The sequence below is a fragment of the Bombus bifarius genome, unplaced genomic scaffold (assembly GCF_011952205.1).
Source record: "Bombus bifarius isolate JDL3187 unplaced genomic scaffold, Bbif_JDL3187 scf7180000008023, whole genome shotgun sequence".
NCBI lineage: Eukaryota > Metazoa > Arthropoda > Insecta > Hymenoptera > Apidae > Bombus > Bombus bifarius.
In genome coordinates, this window is record NW_022884396.1 from 132,640 (window position 1) to 155,094 (window position 22,455).

General features: G+C 31.8%; 3 protein-coding genes across 9 annotated transcripts; 2 read left to right on the plus strand and 1 right to left on the minus strand.

The window, feature by feature from the left end:
• The first annotated feature begins 3,446 nt into the window (after positions 1-3,446).
• On the plus strand, positions 3,447-5,779 carry LOC117207140 (2',5'-phosphodiesterase 12-like). Its single transcript, XM_033447048.1, has 6 exons — positions 3,447-4,426; positions 4,501-4,640; positions 4,721-5,007; positions 5,081-5,233; positions 5,306-5,426; positions 5,501-5,779. Exons 1-6 carry the CDS (start codon positions 3,597-3,599, stop codon positions 5,761-5,763), a joined length of 1,794 nt encoding a protein of 597 aa, XP_033302939.1. The 5' UTR covers positions 3,447-3,596; the 3' UTR covers positions 5,764-5,779.
• A 202-nt stretch (positions 5,780-5,981) lies between these two features.
• LOC117207141 (RNA-binding protein 39) lies at positions 5,982-14,720 on the minus strand. Of its 5 annotated transcripts, XM_033447053.1 has the most exons (10): positions 14,562-14,693; positions 14,404-14,477; positions 14,065-14,138; positions 11,987-12,051; positions 9,938-10,261; positions 9,517-9,724; positions 9,183-9,449; positions 8,918-9,093; positions 8,678-8,848; positions 8,144-8,441 (listed from the first exon to the last, which is right to left on the minus strand). In XM_033447053.1, exons 3-10 carry the CDS (start codon positions 14,080-14,082, stop codon positions 8,144-8,146), a joined length of 1,527 nt encoding a protein of 508 aa, XP_033302944.1. In that variant the 5' UTR covers positions 14,083-14,138; positions 14,404-14,477; positions 14,562-14,693. The 5 variants fall into 5 exon arrangements, with proteins under 5 accessions (XP_033302941.1, XP_033302940.1, XP_033302944.1 ...); XM_033447051.1 differs by lacking the exon at positions 14,065-14,138 and having other exon boundaries at positions 14,562-14,720; XM_033447052.1 differs by having other exon boundaries at positions 14,404-14,693.
• A 666-nt stretch (positions 14,721-15,386) lies between these two features.
• Positions 15,387-18,400, plus strand: LOC117207142 (cytochrome c oxidase subunit 6b-3-like). 3 transcript variants are annotated; one of them, XM_033447055.1, is made up of 3 exons: positions 15,387-15,546; positions 17,904-18,020; positions 18,106-18,400. In XM_033447055.1, exons 2-3 carry the CDS (start codon positions 17,911-17,913, stop codon positions 18,272-18,274), a joined length of 279 nt encoding a protein of 92 aa, XP_033302946.1. In that variant the 5' UTR covers positions 15,387-15,546; positions 17,904-17,910; the 3' UTR covers positions 18,275-18,400. The 3 variants fall into 3 exon arrangements, with proteins under 3 accessions (XP_033302946.1, XP_033302945.1, XP_033302948.1); XM_033447057.1 differs by having other exon boundaries at positions 15,427-15,546; positions 17,901-18,020; XM_033447054.1 differs by lacking the exons at positions 17,904-18,020; positions 18,106-18,400 and adding an exon at positions 16,498-17,887 and having other exon boundaries at positions 15,413-15,546.
• Positions 18,401-22,455: the final 4,055 nt, after the last annotated feature.

The following is a 22,455-nucleotide window of genomic DNA, read 5'->3' on the forward strand; positions in this document are numbered from 1 at the left end:
TTCCGGGCAATCACTTTTCTTCTAACTGTTTTGGAATTTCAGACCTTTCTGCGGCTAAACTTTGGAGAAAGATTATATAAATATCTCTTAATTAAATTTCAGTTCCCAACAGATTGAACTTAAAAAGATCAAAAATATTCTGCCTAGGCTGGTCGATGGCGGATTGGATGGTAATGGACGACAGTTGGATGGCCGCAACAGGATAACAAATTATTAATTAATAACTAAATTTTTTATACCACAATTAAGTAAAGAAGTATTGAGAAATAATTGAATAGTAATTTGAAAATTTTCTACCAAATCTAAACGTGCAAAATTAGGATGATTACATTGATAACTTAACTCAAATTAGACTAGACAAAACTTGATAAAATTAGATCGATAATTTTTCTCTTGAATTTTCATCTTACTATTTGGAAATACCTACTTTACCATCGCATTCTAAGTTTTTAATATGCCGTGAGTAAAACAATGACACACATCAAAAGTATGAAGCTGCTCCAAAAGATGTTATTTCGGAACAGTAATATCGGTCAGACATCGCGCGACAAAAATGTATTATTTTCTAGGTATTATGGACATATGACACATAGAATAGAAGAGAATCTATAAAACTATAGACGAATCAAATAAAAATAATAGGAGAGATCTCATAAAATTATGAAACAAAAAGAAATTAAAAGCAAGGGCTTTCCCATCTTACTTCGTACAATCACGAACTGTGAAAATTTATTTTTACCGAAGTTCCAAACTTTCAATAAGAGGTGATTAAGACAATAAAAGTTAAAATAAATAAAAACTCAGACGTTGCAAAATACTGACAGCTAATAAACTGGGGAACACAAAATCGCAACCTTACCAGTGACACAAGTTTTGACAAGATTTTACCTATTCTACCTTATCCATAGAACGTGGAGTTTCATAACTGATCATCGGAAAGAACTTGGTCGCTCCGATGATACCAACCGACATCTTACAATTTAATAAAGCTAACTACAATCGCGAGCCAATCAGCTCGTATTATTTCTTACATAATTAATAATTGTATTACGTACTGTAATGCAATTAGTAATCATATATGAAATAATACTGATTGCCCGAGTTTCACCGGCGTGGAGATTGCTGCGAGTGGAGACCCTCCCTTTACACGATCCCACCCATCCTCCTTTTACGCACAACAATTTATTCATTTAAAACACCAATTTATAAAAACAAAATTCTCCTCCTGATGTACATTTGTAAAACGACCAATCCCTTGATTGTTATGAGGAACAAAGAACGAAAAGAGTTTTAAGGAAAACCGATGCAAAAAGCTAATCCTGAAAGTAAAAATAAATTAAATCTTAAAACAGCTGCGTAATTCAATATCAGACGCTATTTCTACCCATCTATTTTCTATTTATCCACCTTACTACATTTAATCTTGGATTGATATAATTGGATTGGAAGTGAATCAGAATAGATTAGAATAAAATTGTTTAATTTTGGAGAATTTTATTTCTATCTATATTCTGCAGTTTACGTGATAAAGATGTTTTATTGTGTAAAATATGGTATACAAATAAGTGGTCAACATGTTAAATTGTTAGCGGTTAAATATGATTTTCACCAATTGAGGATTAATGATACATGCATTAAGTACTAGCACACTTATATAAATGAACACTAACAATACTTTTCTTTTTTACGTCGGGAAATCCTCATGGATACCCCACCGCTGTTCTGAGAGAATCGGCGAGGTAGTGTCGGACTCTTACCGACTAAAACCCTACGGTGGCCTACCTCACTACTAAGAGATGGTTATGTTCTAAACTTCGCCACTAAACAACAATTCAATGACCGCAAAGTTCAAAGGAGCTTCTGAGAAATCAGTAAACCTGAGAGCACAGAGATTCACCGAACGTGTGGTGACGGACAAGGTGATAGAGCGGCTTATGGTGACAACATCCGAACTTGATCCGTGATTGACAAGGACATGCAAGATCGAAAACTGAAGAAGGAAATAGTCAACCTTGTCTGCGACGACAGCCTCCACATGTACACGAACGACGCGGAACTGACGTCCGCTTTCAATCCCAACATCATGATGATTTCTGAAGCAAAATCAAAATATAAAAAATATAATAAAATTCTTGATATAAATAATCCCAGTAAACGAGGCTCAAAATGTAGATAAATATTTCGTAATACGTATTTACATCCTTCCATTTATTCATTTTATTTAATTAAGCCTCTGACGTACATGTATGAATTTTGACGATATTTCTTACAATCCAAGAACTCTGTAACAAACTTGTTTAATGAATTAGTACATAAAAAGTTGATGACAGGAAAAAAACACATTCTACACGAAAAGAGCAAATTATCAAAATATTGTTGTAAAAGTAAAACAATTTGAAGTTGGATTTAATCAGAAATTGAAATATTGCTTTGGATACTAAGATGAAAGAAGAAGTGATTAAAATCACATAGCCCTTAAGAACTAAACAGTTATAGCGTCAAACTAAGCTTTTAATATATTCAATAACTCTACGTAATTTTAAGTATTCTCGGGTAATTTGGATGCCACTCAGACTAGTACTAAATATATATTAATACTATTTTATTAATTATTATTTTATGTTATATATTAAATTATATATTGATACTACTATATTTTAATACTAGCAGAGGTATTTTAATACCTCAGCAGCAGATTTTTGTTAATCCTTTTGCTCTTTTCATTGGGCGTAATTTGTTTGTTTCAATTATTCATAGATTGCGTTGCAATTTTCTGAAGCAGAAGTATATAGAAGTATAAAATTCTATATTTCATTTGCGATTATAGAATATCTGTTCCTTATTCTATCTACATTTATTCTATATTTTATTAGTAATTTCATAGAAAACTTTAATTTTAATTCAAGCCGGTACTATATTGAATCGGTAACACCACATGTAACGTATTCCTATGTCCATGATTCATAGGTGATCTCCAAAAACATGGGATACGAAAAAGTATTGCATGTCACGTATATTTTGTATCTTGGCTAAGGTACGCATCACAGATGTGATATAGCCGTTGTATCGTTGGTTATACTTATATGGTATACTTTCTCCGTGATGTAAGATTTATTCTGCACTACAGATTATGGTAAAGACGAGCTATATATTATACATATGTACATATTAATTATTTTTTTATTTATTTATTAAAATTTACAATCAATTCTCGCATTGAGAATTTTCAGTAATTTTTTCTAGCGTGGCGCAGTGACATGGCTAATTATTTATAATAAGTTACATATTAATTATGCTACACATTATAGACTTCCCTTACCACTTTAATGTCATTCCCAACATTACCGATGTAATATATAACTAATGTAATCAACCATTGATAACATATATTTTATAAGCTTGCATTCATATCATGACGACAGATGGCACTTTAATAGTTTCGAACACCATTTCAGGCAGCAAGAAAATAATTTTGGCAAGTAGCTTTTATTGCTCAAACATATATTCGTCGTTTTTAAGATTTATATTACAAGCTTTTCTCAAAAAAGCATAGATTTTCTATATAAAAAAGTAAATACAAATTATGTTTCTGTAAAATGTCAATTTTAAATCGTATTTTGCATTTAAGGTATCTAACCCCTTTTTTGCCTATTTCAACAATTCAGCAACAATTTTTAAAAAATAGCTCACAACTAGTGACACAATTAAACATGAATGAAGCTATTTTACTTCACGAAGAGGGAAGCAAGAACTTTAAGATGTCGTTTCGTTACATCAATTCCGAGTTAAACGTCGATAGACAATTCAATTTCCAAAGACATGTGGACGAATCCATAAATAATTTTGTTCAAAGAATAAATAGGAATATTACTGTATACTTAAAGGAAAAAATTTACCGAAGACTGAAAAAGCAGAACAAATGTGTAACACCCGTAGAAAGCTTAAAAAGTGACGTTGAAGATAATATAAAATTTTTAAGAAATGACTCTGTCCTGAATGGTGACCTCACATGTCAAACAATCTTAAACAATGCGTCGGATATAAAATTAGTCATTTTTGATAAGGAATATATATTAAGGCAAAATGTACCTTCCATTACTACACTAGAACTACCATCGAGCATTTTAATTGATTTTCCAGTTTATCCTTCTAAATTTGAAGGAACAAATATAGATAAATCAAAATCAATTTTTAACTGGTATAAAAATGAAAAAAATAAGTGGATACATGTAGGAGAAGGATTTTTATATGTTCCAAGATCTTCTGATTTAGGATGCAGATTGAAAATATCATGTATTCCAAAGAATAATGTAGAATCTGGACCTTTAACAGAAATTGCATCAAATAATATTGTAGAAATTGGACCTAGCTTATGTCTTTTTAATACCAGACATGCTTTTACTAAAGATAAATTGTCAGGTAAAAGGTAAGTTTTAAGTGGAAATATAATTTCCAATTTAGTTACATTCATTTAACATAATTGTTAAACTGAAATTTTAGTTTCAGAGTAACTTCGTACAATATATTAGCAAATGTATATTCAGAAACGTCTGTCTCTAAGGAAACTTTATATCCATATTGCCCATATTATGCCTTATCTATGGATTATAGAAAATTACTAATTCTTAAAGAATTAATAGGTATTTTTTTTTAATTGGATTATATCAATGTTTTAAATTGAAAATAAAAAAATATAAATGGTGTTGTTAAATTTCTACAGGATACAATAGTGACATAATATGTCTTCAAGAAGTAGATAGTTCAGTATATGAAAATGATTTGCAAATGTCTTTAAGTATACTAAACTATCGTAGTATATATAATTTAAAGAACGATTTACGGGAAGGTCTCGCAATATTTTATAATCAGGACAGGTTTGATCAATTGTCCTGTGATTATAAGGTTATTGCTCAAAACACAGATTTAGATGAATTTAATACTGTTTGGACGCAAATTCAGAACAGCCGTGTAAAGCAAACATTCTTAAACAGAAATACGATTATTCAGGTACTAGAATAATTATACTATTATTAAATATGATTTATTAATAATTATTTATGATATATATAATGCATTATAGACAATAACACTTCGATCTAAAGAAAATCCTGAAATTTTAATTGTTGGCAATACACATTTGTATTTCCGTGCAACAGCCGATCATATACGTTTGTTACAAGCATATTATGGTTTATCATATTTACGCACATTTGCCAAAAAAGTGAAAGAGGAGGTACTTGCAAAAACTTAATCGAATGAAAATTGAAATGTTTAATGTGATTAATGACGCATTATAAACTTACAGAATCCCGAATGCAACGTTAGTATTTTATACTGTGGTGACTTCAACAGTGTCCCAGAAAGTGGCGTTTATCAATTAATAACTCAAACTTACATACCAGAAGATCATGCTGATTGGAAATCTGGTTAGTTTTATGGTTTTTATATAATAATTTCTATAAACTTTGATTTATAACAGTCATATTCTATTATATCATAGATGCTGAAGAACATGTACAAAATGTGTCTATTAAACATGACATGAACTTGTCTAGTGCATGTGGTATTCCAGAATACACAAATTACACAGCTACCTTTTCTGGTTGTTTAGATTATATATTTTATCAAACGGATTATTTAACAGTTGAACAAGTTATACCATTTCCGAGTAAAGAAGAACTTAGTGCGTATACGGGTCTTCCATCTATAGTGTCACCAAGTGATCATATATCATTGTGTGTTGATTTAAAATGGTCAAAATAAAAATATATACATAGCACTCGATTGACATTCTTCAATTTATTTCAACAGTGTATCATTTTTTAATATTTTTGTTACTATCTCCTCTGAAGAGATCCAATCTAATTATATGTGATTCAAAATATAAAAATATGTAAATTTTCAGTTATTATTAATTTATTAAATAATTTCAACTTTTTGTAGAATTTTTATAAAACGTACACAATAAAATTACTTTTCAGTGTTTTTCAAAATAGTATTTGTAATTGAAGTTACGATACAGCGAATAGTTAAAAAATAATCTTTGTATTCTAATCTAAAATAAGAAATGAAAACCTTATGTATACTACAATCTACTTAAATTATTCCATATATAAATGAATAAAGTTAAAGAAATATTGTTTGCGCATTTACATTTGTATTCTAGAAGAGGATTTCACATCCATATGGTACTATCACATTAATTTTTTAATTTCTGATTACCAAAGTGTACATTCACATTTTAGTAATATGAAATAGCAGTAGTATCACTACATATATGAATGAACGGTGATAATTTACAAAATTTTTTACATAGATTATATTATAATGGATTTTTTAAACTAACAGAGGCCTGCAGGGTAAATAAAGTTTGTTTTTTTTTATCGTCTATCTAATTACATATAACAGTTATCATAAGCTTTGAAAAACAATTTTTTGATGCTCCATAAGTTTCACAATATTAAAATTCTATATCTAAATAGAACCTTTCATCTCATCTCATTGACTTAAAGTGATTTGACATAATATTAATTATTCATTCACAACGAAGAATACTAGTTTGTGATTTATTTCTTTAGATAGTACAACGTTAAAAATTCGGCTAACTATTAAGTTACTCTATGATTCGAAAGGTCATTATATATAATTAAATAGATATATGAAAAACTATTGTATAAATTAGTACCTCTATCTTTAATTTTGTGATCTTTTTATGTTTTCAAAAATATTAGAAATAATGCTTATTGTACTATTGCTTTTAGTAACATATACCTGTTAAAGAAATTCATTACCTGCAGACTTCTGCCTAAAAAAACTTTTCTATTCGTTCCGTTAATATAACACCGCCTACTTGGTTTTGTATAAAGAACATGTGCTGTGCACGTTTCAATGATCTTTTTAATGATCGGAAAATTTTAAAGAAAGGTGTGTGTGTGTGTATATATATATGTCGGAGTCAGGTTGGCACTTTGGGGCGTTCTATGAACCTTTACTTACTTTACCATCGCGGATGTGGTTAGTGTTTATCAGTGCGAATTTGGGCACTACAAGAGGCTATGAGTAACGGCAATAGGATGTCCGAAATGATGGTGACAACGAATCCAAGTTCGATAACGAATCCACAGTCCACGGGATGACCAGTATCAGCGTGACTTACTCAGCAATTTGTTCAAAGACTCACTAACTAAAAACTCCCTGAATCCAGGTGAACCTATCCTTATATACTCCTGTCCCCGCTTCTCGGGTCAAATTTTTAAGGAGAGTCATAAAATCATTCCGTACCTCTGTCAGGTACGCGGCCCTCCCGTGACCGTGGCTACATCTGGTGACCCGTTATGTCACCTTAAACCTGAACCCATCGTCGTAACGCCAGGTTGGAACATTAAAAGTTGTTTTCCTTATTTTTATGGCTTAAACATTAAAATCTTGACCATGGTGATGGAAGGTTTTTCCCAGCATTCCCGACGGAAAGTCCCGCTGTCCTTCCCTCTCCGACATATATATATATATATAATGTTTATATATGTATATATTACCACCTCCAACGCCTTTGCACTAAAATTACAATCTATTAATCTTTCCACTTTTTTCAAAATTTACTTAAAATTTAATTTTACTCTAACAGGTTAAGCGTCGAAAGTTGTTCAATTGTGTAGTTATTACAGGTAATAAAAAAGAATACTTAAATAAGGATCTATTACTTAACATATTTAACAAAGAAGGCAATGAAGTTTTTCGATATCTTGTTGCACTGAATTTGTTAAAATATAATTCGATACGTGAATGCACGTAAGTACTCATAAATCATTGTACACATATGATATTAATGAACTATTTAAAGGGTAATTTCACTCTCATACTCTAATAGAGCATCTAGAGATTTATTGAGAACAATTTTTCAGCGTGTACTAATTGGTCAAAATCCCTAATATCGAATGAGCTCTTTACAAAGGTAGTTATCTTTATGAACGTATGAAAGAGTCACGCAGGTGTGTTTTGTGATTGATAATAATACCTGTATGGCTTAAAACGACACTTAAACGGATCTGTTACAGTAACAAAAATTTCCTTTCGGTTACCAGTAAGAAAAGATGTAATACTAAAATTTACATATTTGTAATTAGCGTTTGCGCACTGCTTAAGATCACATTCCCCTTCGTGGAGCACTCGGAACTAGTAATTGCAAAGCCGTCATCGCGTCTGGGAACAGTGAGTGATAATTTACAACTGGCACGTAGGCAGCTGTAATTACTCGACCAGCAAACCATCTACCATGTAACGAATTGACAGCCGCAACTGCTGTCGCTATTGACGGGCACTTAACGTAAACGTTACCCTGAGGTGAGGCTTGGTCCACGTACACATGTAATACACCACCGTGTTTATTGCATTCCTCGATAACATCATCACGGATTTCTTTGGCCCAATTCGGATTTGTCTCACTGAAACGAAAAATCATTCTGTTTGAATTTAATCTTTGCATAATTATTAAACAATTTGTAGTTGTTTAATGTAGTGTTACGTTATCATTTCTGAACATACATATAATGATATGCATGGGAGATATTTTAAGATAACATAATTTATCTAGCATATACATTCCCCCAGTGAAAGAAGTAATCTAATACTAGGTCTACAGATATGCCTGTTACATGTTAAGAAAATTACGAGGACTTACTTTTGTGGGTCGAACATATTAGATAACATAAAGCACTGTGTCGCTATAGGAGGAGCAGCTTGTGGTGGTGGTTGTGGTGTTGACATAACTGGAGCCATATTTAGTGCATTTGCAGCTGCAGGGGGAATTTCAAGTCCAGTTCCCTCCGCTAATTTGAACATTAGCTGTAACCTAAATATTTTTAATATTAATTAGTAACTTATTAAAATACAAAAAGTGATCAATATAAGAATATTGTACCTTCCAGTAGCACCAAGATCTATACCACTTCGATCTAATTCGTCTGTGTCAAGAAGAGATGGACCCTGTATTAAGTCTGTACGTTCTGTAACATTACCCACTTTCATAGGTCTTCCAGCAAGTTCAAAGCCATTCAACTGTTCCAAAGCTTTTTTTGCATCATCAGCATTTCTAAACTGTAATAAAAATAAATATATTTTAAAGAAAATACTAATATTATGATTGAATAATCTATAATATATTTTAATATATATTTGATATATACAGTCAAGAATCCATAGCCTTTGCTTCGACCGGTTTCCGGATCCATGATCAGTTGAATGTTATCAATTTTTCCAAACGGTTCGAAAATACCGCGAAGCATATCTTCTGTAATATTAAAATGTAGAGATCCAACATATAACCTCATAGGTCCGGTCTGACCTTTTGGCATTAGATTTGGCATGGAATTACCCATGCGATTCTTTTCAGCTTGAGTGTGCTGTACTACTATGGGAACACCGAGAAGCTTCTGACCCGACAAACCAAGTGCCTGCGAAAATAATGAAATAATTATAAGAATAAACATAATATCAAATATAAATTATATATTAACTCACCAATGTCACACTTTCAGGATCCTTGAACTCTACATATGCTATACCCTTAAATCTTCTTGTTTTGTTGCATGTGATAAGTCGGACATCTTGAACCTTTCCCACACTCGAGAAGAATTCTTCCAAATCTCGAGCACGTATACGCTGACTTAATTGCATACAGAACACCGTTCTGGCGTCCCGTTCCTCTGGTGTTAGCTCATCATTTCTGCTGAAATGAATATAAGATACAAAAAATTAAAAACATTGACATTCTAAAATTTATCACAAAAAATTATAGATGCAAAAGTGATGCAACCCTAAGTTTCATGCTTTAAAATATCTTGTGGAAAAGTTTTAAATTTTGAAATATGTTATTCTTATATTCTTAGGCTATTTGGCTATTTTGCATTTTCTACCAAATAATGAATTCATGCAAACTTACATGCCAAGGGGACTAACACCCTTTCCAAATGGTAGTCTTGCTCTGGGAAGTGTAATTGGTGTGAGGGATCGCTTCCTTCTTCTGTCTCGATCTCGGTCTCTATCCCGTCGATCCCTATCTCTATCGTTGTTATCCCTGTCTCTATCGCGGTCTCTCCGATCTCTTGATCTTGATCTACGTCGACGGTCACGATCACGATCACGTTCACGTTCTCTATCTCTGTCACGATCTCGATCTCTGTCTCGATCTCGGTCGCGGTCGCGACGATCTTTCTCCCGACGGTCCCGTGATCGAGAGCGGGAACGAGAACGATGCTTGCTCTTCCTGTAAAAAAACGAAACCAATAAAGTGTACTAAGAAGTTTTTTTAATAAAACCTATAAAACTAATTAGTATTCCATGATGTATGTACATGATATAGTAAATCTGAGTAAATAATAAACGGAACTTGATAATTTTAAGTTTAATTTGTACAATGTAATTTTTTAAATTGTAATATGTCCACTTATTAATCCGAACCCTTAGTGGTAAAAAAGTTTCTAAAATTAGCTTTTATTTCCACAGTACGACTTAACTGATATAAATAATCAAATAAGTAAATAATCCTAACATTAACCCTTTGCGGACTGCCGCCGCATATATGCGTTCTGCGTAAACCATCAATTTAGCCAAGGAACTAATATATGTATTTGGCCAAACAACTGATAGAACCGAAAGACTCATATATGTATCCCACGTAAACGCGTCGTTATGGTCGAGAAACTCATATATCTCATATATGCGTATATATAAAAGACTCATATGTAGGTCATTTTATTTATCCTGTGGAGAATCTGTTCATGTACATATGTCTAGAATTTGACATCTTGGAGTGCTACGAACGAAAATCGTGTCTAAGCAAAAATGTGCACTAGGGATTTTAAATGACTATCACGGCAGCAGCTCGGCCCCACGGTACGGTTGACTTCGAACCGTCCCGTCCGCAAAGGGTTAATAATTTTTCATTAAATTGTATAATTAAACACATGTGATAAAAATAACCCAATCAATATATTATAAAATATAACATCTGTACAAGTGTTATTGCATGTTTTAATCATCATATTCTATTTTGTTTAATGATCCTTTTTTTATTACATTTCAGATTTTTAACATAATCTGTAGCACAGATATTCTTCCTAAATACTTACCATCTTCAGGTCTAACCTTTGGAATTATGAAAATAACCAGCATTTACACTAATTGTATGGGGTCTATAACAAAGAGAATATAACTTCAAACAGTTATATGTATGTACCAAATGACTAATTTGAAATATTCACATACAATCGAATATGTATTTCAATCTATAAGGCTAAAGGTTCAGATAAAGTAGTTTATTTACAGACACATGTGTTTTATCATATTATAAATCATGCATTAAAATTCAATTTTAATGCTAATTTAAAAAATCTAATACTTCGATAAATTTTTTAACAACAGATATTTTTCTCGTAAAACAAGGATTTCAAAAAATTCAATCCATTTACTTCTTCATTCATGGTTTTTCATCAGATGTAATTTTTACTTAAATTTGTTCAATTAATAAAAACAACTATTATAATAGTACTATTTTAAAAAATGTATATAATAATATAACAAAAACGAAATAATTAAATTTATTTATTTTGCGCTCCTTACCATTTTTACTGAAATTATAGTAATTTCTGGAGAAGTAATCAGGAAGCAAGACTTATTATTATCGGTTAACCAAGATAAACTACAATTTTTTATGAGATCCAAACGACGGATAGAACGATCAAATTACATTGGAAGATATGAAAAGATAACAAAACATTCAGGGTTTGCAACAAAAATCAGTGACAGTAATTATCACTTTCGTTTACCGCCATTCAGTAGCGTACGTTACTGGCACGTAGTCATTACCATTACTTGTAGAAATAAAACATTTACTTATATATTTTAATAGATTTAATGGTTCAAATATTAATTCTAATAATAAGCACAAATTGTGTTTACAAATTGATTATAATAAGTGAAATATGCTTACCCAGATGATTTACGGCTAGACCCATTCTCCTTGGAGGATTTGTCTTTGGATGAGGAGTCCTGCTCCTACGAACAGCAAACAGTTGAATGCCATGCCAGCCAGCCGATGTGGCAGGGACGCGCGAACAAGGGGACAAAAAGCAAATCATAGAACGTTAGTAAATTTTATAAAGATAAACTATGTACATATTGTACAATTTAAATTTTGACAATAGTTTCAAAATAAAATATGTCTCAATAATGAAGTTCTGTCTTCTGTTAAAAAAAAATTTTTTGTAACCATGTAGATAACTCTCCTTTGAACACTGTTATCGAAGATCTATTGCTGCTGGATGGTGATGCACTCTCGTGCTCTTTCTCTTTTTCCAGGTAGATTATATTGGTCTGAGGGGGCTAAGATGAGGACACAGAGAAGAAAGAGAGAGAGAGACAGAGAGAAACGGGGCGAGCATAGTGTTGCGACGCCTCGCACACACCTGGCTCAAACTTACCAATCGTTTTATCGGGTTTTAGGAAAGCATTGCAATCTTGGGTTGAGCATGCCTTGGTCTTAAACTACCAATGGCCAACCACACATCCTTTTTCTTCTGCAAAAGAGAGCCCTCATCAAAGACAGTACGTTTTTAATGTAACACGAAATGTGAACCCTAATTGCTAACCTACAACCCCTGCATGTATAATTGATTTAACTATCTCATAATTAGGAACAAAACGATCAACGATCATTTGCAGCTTCCAGTAGATATACCACAAGATGATTTAGCTGTACAGAGAAAATGTTTCACATGATTAAAAGCGAACATACACATGGTATATGGCACTAATACAATGAAATGATGATAATGGTGTTACATGTATATGTTACGGATGTTATATCTTTTTATCTACCATGAATATAAAACTAATCCTCTAGTCAATTACCAATTCTTCAGTAATATTGATTGTACAATTTTAAAACATTTTCTCATTTGAACCATATAACTTATTTCCTGCTTGCCAATTTACCATGCATTTTGTTTGTGAAGTACTATATCAATGTACATTCAAATTTTAAATGAGACAAATAATGTTATGTTGATGGAAAATCTTAAATATTGCAAAAGATGAAAACACCATAAGCATCTTAGTGGACTACCATTAGTAATTGTAGTCATATAGTTAAAAACAAAGGTCTACCATATGATGAAAAAAGTAGACTTTAATAATATACATTTTTTGGAGTTTTGAATAACATACATAACACATTGAAAAAACATATTTAAATATTTAGCAATCTCAAATTGCTAAATAGATTAAATCTGATTATTACATCTGCCCTGTCTATAAAACATGTAGAACTTTCAATAAGAACTATTTTGTATCTCTTGTACTATACACATATACATTGTAATTTAATATCACAAATATTCATAACAGTTAAAATACAATTCTTCATTAATACCACTGTTCCCTTTAATTTTAGAGATCTTAAACAATTATAACAACATATGATTCCCTAAAAAAGGGAATCAATATATGATTATAAATAAGATGTATAAATAAAACTCCTATGAATTAAAAGAAAACACAGCCAATATGAAACTGCTTGAAATTTTAAAATCCGACAAATACCTTTCTTGTTCCTCCTAACAATGCCGAAGGTACATAGTAAAAATCAATAAATATTATGCCCTTCTACTGCAAAAAATACTACAGACAACAGTATTATTGATTCTACATATAAAAGCTATTCGATGCTTACACAAATAAGTTGATTCATTTTACCACATATAAATGTTATAAAGATAAATAGAATAGCATGGCACATGGCAGAACAGCACCTAACAAATCCATCTTTCATTTCTACATTTCTTTTTCTGTTTTGTTTTAAATAAATTAATATAAACAACCTTTATACTTTGCATGTGTATTTTCCTTTGTCTCTCTATAACCGTAAAATGGTGGCAGTAACAATTCTATCTACGTCGTAAAATAATAAACGTTACGATTTCTGAGAAAAAAATTAGAAAAAAAGATCAGAAATAGATAAAGAAAAAAGAATTAAGTAAAAATGATGTTAGTGATGGCTTTTCTTAATACCTCGTATTTCAAGTGCATTCTAGGAACTCGCTGCCGAACATCCTACGAGCGCGAGGGTACATGTTACGTACCATCTATAAGTACAGAAAACGGAGGTATTGATCAATAGTCGGTATGAGACAAGGGCGTACTTTGTTCTACATGTATATATGGGAAGGAAAGGACGATTCATATTTTTCTCGATCGCAACACGACAGAACATACCCGGAACGGTACGGCGCCGTATTTGTATTCTTGCGCGTCGAGATTAGGTAGACTTTATAGGACAAAAAAAGTCAGGATCTCGAAGGAGCAAACCGAGACAAACAAAGAAGTAGAGAAAAAAAAATTAAGCCTTACCCCCTTCTTATATGGCGCCTCCAGCATTGCCTCGACATCCAAATCCTCCGCCATTGCGCGAGTCGGTGAGCTTTCTGAAATACCACGCATTAGCACTCGATAATCTAAAATACGGTGGTCGAATTGAAAACTCTATGAGGATATTGTGTATAACGTACAGACTAACGAATGCTCGCATACGATTTAAACGTTTAACAATTTACTGAAAACGCAAGATCGATAAAGAACGTTAAGGAACAAGAACGCAATCATATGCGACGATGACCAAAGAGAATGGAAGACCGGATGTGAATAAACGAACCAAGCGCCACCTTCACGGAAGTGTCGAATGCATTATTTTTGCAATTGAGTTTTCGAGTAACCATAACCGTACAACTATTTTTAAAATGTCCCTATAGATTCTTGATTGACTTTTTACTGATAGGTTTTATATTTTTTATTTGATAATTATATGTAGAGTATCGTCCGAAAATTGAGTCCTAACTAGTTACGAGAAATCAACATGGAAGAGCCTAACATGTTACAAATGTCTCAGACAGAGAGAAATATATTTTACTCATCTTTGTCTGTCTCGTACTCTTACTCTCTTTGCTGACTTTCCATGTTGATTTTTCACAACCAGACACGACTCAATTTTCAGACGCTTGTCCCTAGCGAGTGTCGAGGACTGAATTATATGATCGTATTCCCGACATAACTTATTTAATAGAAAATAGATAAACTATAATAATTTAAAAAATTCACGAATAATTTTATATACGTATATATTTGTTATAAGTGTTTGTAAAATATTTATTTGAATTATTTATACTATTATATATTATATATGCATATAAATATATGAATTACATTTTTAATGTCAATTTGTATTTTATAGGTTATAAAAAAGAAAATGAGTCATATCATCAAACAGATTGACTATATTTTTTGTTAATAATAGAAAGATTTCTTGGTAAGAAATTCGATAGGCAAATTTTGAGCGAACTCTATCGGAGAAACTTAGAAATATATTCTTCGCTCTAGAACACATAGCTCATCTCAGAATCAGTTTTAACGCTTTAACTGTCCTAGGTGTACATGACGTAACAGATTGGCGCAGTTTGCCTAGTGGCCATTTTGTTTTCAATTGCACGGCTGATTAAGGTATTTTATATAAAGATATTTCGTGTAATTGTAGGCTATTTAGGCGATTAAAGTAGTCAACGAAATATTTAAAAAAGTTTTAAAGGAATTTTACTTATATTCTCTACGACAACTATTTTATATGCTAATTGAAAATTCTATTTAGTTTTGGATAAGTTTTTTCTATCAAATTTCACGTTCTTTTATCTCTTTCTCTCTTTATCCCCTTTTATATTTTTGTTATTGCTGATCTTGGTAACCTTTATGAAATAATGATGTCGTACGACATATAGAATAAAGCTGTTTTCCATTTTGACCATTTCTTTTTCCAGAGTATCAGAAGAAAAATTTATATTTAAATTTATACATATTCGAGCATAATTTAACGTGATTAAATTTTTGGAAACTCTGATTAGCATCGGAAGTACACTGAACATTAATTTTTAAGACATCAGACGTTATCTCATACGTTATCTCATACGTTTACCTAAAAATGAGTATAAGTGTTGTATACTCTATAATATCGTACTATTTAGATTGATGATCATGTATAATGTAAATTATACTATTTTTAAAAGTATTATAATCATTTGTATTATAATATAACAAAGTATAAGAATTGTAGAATTATATAACCACATAAAATTAAACTAATTTTAATCAATTGAAATAATTACTTATAATGAAATATAGAGATATAGATAAGGATACAATCAAAGCTGAATTTCTATAATATATATTGCATCGTAAAAAAAATAAATGGATGAAGTTCATATATATAAAAATTACTGAAGACAAAATCCTAGCTTTGATTGAATTTTGTTTATATTAATGGCAATTTAAATACATTTTGATCTCTCGCTATAAGTCTACTTGTCTCTTGCATACGCGTACATTTAAAACCAATCAGATAAAGGCTTGGTAAGACGAAATGAGCAGTGTACTCATAGAAGGCAGTTTCTATCCTTATAGGTGTCCATCTGTCCATTCAGCGTGGTGAGAGAGGCAACAATGGATTCAAAACGGCATGAACGCAGTTCCAAGTCCAATACAGATTCACCACCAGCTCCACCTTCGCCTCCTATGTATAGTGCAAGTTATACAACATATGATGGGTACAAAAACAGAATGTCGTCGCGCCGTTCACCTTCACCCTTGGAGTATAGAAGCAGTAGATCTTCCCGAAATGACTCGCCACAAGACAGACGTAGAAGAAGACGCAGTACTTCAAAATCTTCTCCAACTAGATCGTACAAACGATCTCGATCCCCCGATAGAGATAAAGATCGAGACAGAGATAGAGATCGATCGCGCAAATATTCCAGGAGAGATAGATCAAGGTCTAGGTCAAGAGGAAGATCGCGTTCCAGAGATAGGAGACGTAGTCGCAGTCGTAATAGGAGTAAAGATAGACATAGAGGTAGAGAAAGCCGCAGATACCATAGAGCACCATCGTACGAGTCAGATACAGCTGAAGATAATACAGAAACAACTGTATCTCATCCAGTTGTTCCTCCACAATCTAATGCTTTTAAGAATGATGGTAGTTTTATGGAAATGTTTAAAAAAATGCAGGAACAAATGCAACCTGCACAAAAACCGGCGACTTCTGTTTTGGAAGAAAAAACTGTTGTTCCTCCACCTTTGATGGTAGGAAAGAGGCGAGGAGGTAGAATTTTAAAAACTGGAATGGTTGCCAAACCAAAGACTGAACAAACTGTTGAACAACCCAAGGATGCTTGGTCACTCTATATGGCTGAAGTGAAAAAATACAGAGAAGTTTGCTGTCAGGAAGAAGATAACACAAGACCATTGGTTAAATAGCTGATTTTATTTTCAACCATTTTCCATTTTGTTACTTTGTTTTATCTACAATGAATGTGCTTTCAAAAGATGCTGTGTTCTCTTAATTACAACATGGTTGTATTTAAATATACAAGAATAGCTATTAACCAACTTTAAAAAAGAGCTCCATGTATACTAAAATTATTTAAAATTTATGAAAGCTTTGAATTAAAGCTTTTTATTATTTACCAAGAAAAACTTCTATAGAAATGTATGCAAATATGGGGAAGCTTTTTCTTTTCTCAATTACTAGATAGAATGTACAGTATATGTTATTCAAAAATTATAAATATATAGTATCCCAAATTCTTAAATATTTCGAGTTAAAGAACATTATTAATGTAATATGAGAGTAAAAACAAGGACTGCAGTGAGAAAGCAATTAATGTTTGTGATAGTGTACTATGTGATGCAAGAGACAAACTGACTAAAGCGAGAGACAAACATGTAAAGAGTTTGCCTTGTGGGAGAAAGGGAGGGTGACAGATTGTAGCACTTTTAATAAATATAATACATTGTAACTTGTTAAGCAGCATCAATATGGTTAAATATACAGAACTTGGAAATGCGGCAACATTAGAAACCCCCATCGATTTGAAACCAAACACAGCACCATATGACCCAAGATTCCCAAATCAAAACCAGACAAGGTAAACAAAACATAAATTGATGTATTTTAATTCTTATAAACTGTTAATGTATAAGATTGCTTATTCCTGTTTATTTTGAATACAGATATTGTTACACTAGTTTTGTGGACTTTCAACGTTGCAAAAAACGACATGGTGAGGATTATGATGCATGTAAATATTTCAAAAAAGTATACTCTGCAATGTGCCCAAATAGTTGGATAACAAATTGGAATGATCAAATTGAGAACGGAAATTTTCCAGGAAACTTATAATACATTAGAGGCATCACATTGTAACTGCCACTTTAGTAATGTTGTTTACACAGTAGCAGGAATTTACAGTTCTACCTTCCTGTTTGTAAAATAATATTGAATAAATTAATAATAGTTTAACTTCTATTGAATTCTGTTAATCAATATTGTTTTTATTTCATTATAATTACTGAATATAAATAAAAGTTATACAAAATTTAAGTATTTCACTATTTTATAATTTTTTGGATACAAATTAATATCTATAATAATACATAAACCTTTTTTATATTATTAAGCTCAAATTTAAAATTATTTACTATACATTGTTCACATATAATTTCAAGTACATAGGATATTGCATAAATTAGTATATGTATTTCACGTCTTACGCTAAATAGTTCACAAAAAATATTAAATTAAGTCTACCATAAAAAGTAATACATAATTTGTAAGAAGTTATGTAAAAGCTTTCCTTGATTATAACTGTATATGTAGATCAAACTTTACATCTATTTTATGTGCGTAATCACTTAATATTAAAGAAGTATTTATCATATATTTTCATAATCGTAAATCAAAACTTTCAGCTTAAAGGTTTCGGTTATAGTACTTGCCTATACTAGAAACATTCGATTTATTTGATTACATAGATGAATGTATAATAAAAATTTACTAACTCCTTCTATTGCTAATGTTTTCTCATTTATATAATAGAATTTCTCGTTCAAATAAGTGAATTCGATCAACAGCAATATACTTAATTGGACATTAACTAAAATTTTATTCAGATAAATGTAATTTCATTGTATAGATGAAAAACTTTCCAATCCCTAATCCCTACTATGGACAATAGTCTCGTAGAAATCATACATAGATTCGATAGAGTAATGAGGTAGAATTTTACTGTTTTAATGTTCTGTCCTATCCTGATATGCAAGTATATATCATCAGATATTATCATTATACAGAGAAGAAACTCTGCAAAAGTTCAATAGATTCGATGTCAATTTTTCCTATTTCCTTAAATAAAAAGACGATATATACAAAAGTAATTATTGAAATTTGATCAGCACTTGAACGAATTTCTAATGATTTCATGTATAAAAATAGTATAACTAAGTAGAAATAAAATAAATTTTTATATATAAAAATGTTAAAAATTTTTCACTCATACTTTCTATTTTTAAAAGTTTCTTTGTTTATTTTTTTCAGTACAGTACATACTGTTTACACCGAAGGATAGGATTTTTAAAAGTTTCATATTATTGAAATGAGAAGATCCTAAAGTACAAGAGTTTTATATAATGATTAATGCTAAATAAACATATTAAAATATATAATCATAGAAAAAGAAAATACACTAAAACCATACATTTTAGCCATAGCAAAATATAGTACCTCTCTGAGTCATATTAGGTATCATTTTTCTAGGGAGATAGAGTTCTAGGGACCCCCAAATAATAAATGAAACAAATAACTGTCATAAAATATAGAGATCTTTATGTAGTAGGAATAGTGTTAGTTAATATTTAATTAATAATTAATATTACTGCATATGGATACTATTATAATTTCCTTAGTAGAAACGAATCTATGGTCAAATGATTCTAGTTGTTTCCGGACTAGTGCTACCCTTAGCGGCAAAGTGCTAAAGATGTTCCACGTTAGCATATACAAGAACCCATTTAGTTCCATCGCAAATGAGGTATACTCACTGTGGCTTTACGTTACTACAGCATTTTATTGTACGGTTTTACGGAAAAATTCATATTTCTCTATCTGAGATAGACAAGTATGAGAATAACAAAAATCAAGCAATAATTAAGCTTAGTTGCCTGAGAAAGAGAAATTAATTGTTTATTACAATATTTTTTAGAGAAGAAAAGAAAATCTTTCGTTTTAAATGAATTATCAATTAGTGGTATGATGCAATAATTTTAATATATTCTTTATACACAATTTTTTAGATTTAATATTAAATTTACTTTTCTCGCGATAATATTTGTGTTATAATAAAACCTAAATTTCGTTTTAATAGTAATTTCAATACTTGATAGAATCTGAATAATATTTCTGATGCATCTGCAGAAAAAGAATCTCTTGATATTTGTATGGTCGTCATCTCTATTACGGGGGGTTGAGATTCTCGGCGCACCGTAAAACTCGGTGGCTCACCGCGCTCAAACATTATAACATTTTTTTTTTATTATTTAGTTTGTATTTTACAATTTGTCTAGCTGGACATTCGGTAAATTTTTCTAGTTTGACTATTTTATTTCTTTAGTAAGGTCAGCGGGGTTTTTTCTTTTTAGTCTTCTTTCTATGAGAGTTTTGCTCGCTTCAGCAGCCAGCTGGTTTGGATGTGTTGCCGTCCTTTCCTTGTATTTTTTTGCGTACCTGCCGATTTTTTCTTTGACCGTTGGTAGTTTTAAGTCTTTGCGTATATCCTCGTAACAATTTAACATGATCCAATGTCAGACATCCTTGAGACAAAATATGTAAATATAAATTCAAAAATAAAACTTCTTTTTTTTTACTTTTTCTAAATTAAACTTTTATTAACGTGTGTGTGAGATCTTCCTGAATAAAAGAAAACCAAATACGATATACTTTGAATTACATTTCCTGATTGATATGTATTTTTTTTTTTATTTATTTATTAAAATTACAATCAATTCTCGCGTTGAGAAAATGTATTCAATTTTTATTTATTAAGTAAGCAAATGTGCTCCAAATTATATGGTGTTTGGTTTTATTTTAATTAGAAAAATGTAACAAATATGATGGTAAAAGTTTCATTCATCACTGTTTATTCCCTGTGGTTGATCGAATGTTGTGATTTTTCGAGGTTGGTTGGCGTTTGCACCGTTTTGTGCCGACTAATAAAACTAATTACTTACTGGGATAAAGAAACTGGTCGCTAGTAAACGGCGGCTTAATAACAGAGTGATTTTGCCAGCTCAAAATCTGGGATTACAAGAAAACGAAAACCGTTAGGCCCGTAGGCTAAGCCAATTAGGCTTTATAATATTTTGCTAGCAAGGAAATGAATAATGACCGATCCCTAACAAACGAATTTTCACTAGTGACGCCTGTAAACTGTAGGCCGGCCTGCTAAGTAAATTAGCTGAATTGCGAACTAAACATAAAATGTTGTATCATAAATTTAGTCGCTTGCATTTCTTAACTATCACAAATAAGAAAAAGGAAAGATTGTTTAAGCCATGACTCAAAGATCTCAGTTTGTCTTTATATGTCTTTGGGCCTTTATATGTGTCGGAGAAGAGTGAGGAACAGGGTTGTGGGCGTTTGATAGACCTCCCTTGGAGTTGGCCAGCGTTGTGTTATAACGAAGATACGGCCTGATACAACGAGTATGAACACTACCGATTCGACAATCAACAGCGGCGATTAGGCACTCGCGACACTAGTGATAATGGTCTTAGGTTCGATAACGAATCCACGGTCAACGGGAGGGTAGGTATACTTCGACGCCGCTGTCGATTGGTCGATTTGAGACAAAAGCTGCCTGTCCGTTTGCACAAATCTTAATTGCCGAAAAACCCAGGTTTTATGGCGGGTCCTCGGGCTAACCAGACTTGTGCTATGTACGTGCCTCAACATCAGGTATTCATTGTCCTAAGGAACCATTAGCATGTTTTACTGTCCGATACCTCTATGGGTAGTTCCTTTAATGAGGGTCATAACACCGCTCCGCACCTTTGTTAGACGGAGCGCCCGTCCCGTTGACCGCGGCTACGTTCGGCGACTGATGGTCGCCTTCAGCCCAAGTTTATTATCACAAATCGCAAACAAGTACAATTGGGTAGAATGACAGCAAATTGTTTAATTACAACTGTAAACTTTAATTACGATTTTACGGATTTTCCCGGAGTTCCAGGGGAAGGTCCGGTGTCCTTCCATCTCCGACATATGTTTCCGAAAGTTTTGTTTTTCAACTCCCTCGGTCCCTCTATCTCTTTCATCCTCAATATCATTTTCTAAGTTCGGCATGTTTAAGATCTCAATTTTCAGAAATAGAAATTTCCTGCGTCAACGTCTGTATGACACTTGGAGTTAGTGTTGTTAATATTATATGGAGTAAATGTGTCACAAAAGTGGCTGGAAAATTTTTCAGCTCGCTTTTCGTCGCTTCTAGCCAGTGTGTTGTCTGTTTTTTTGATTGCTTTCCACAGGGA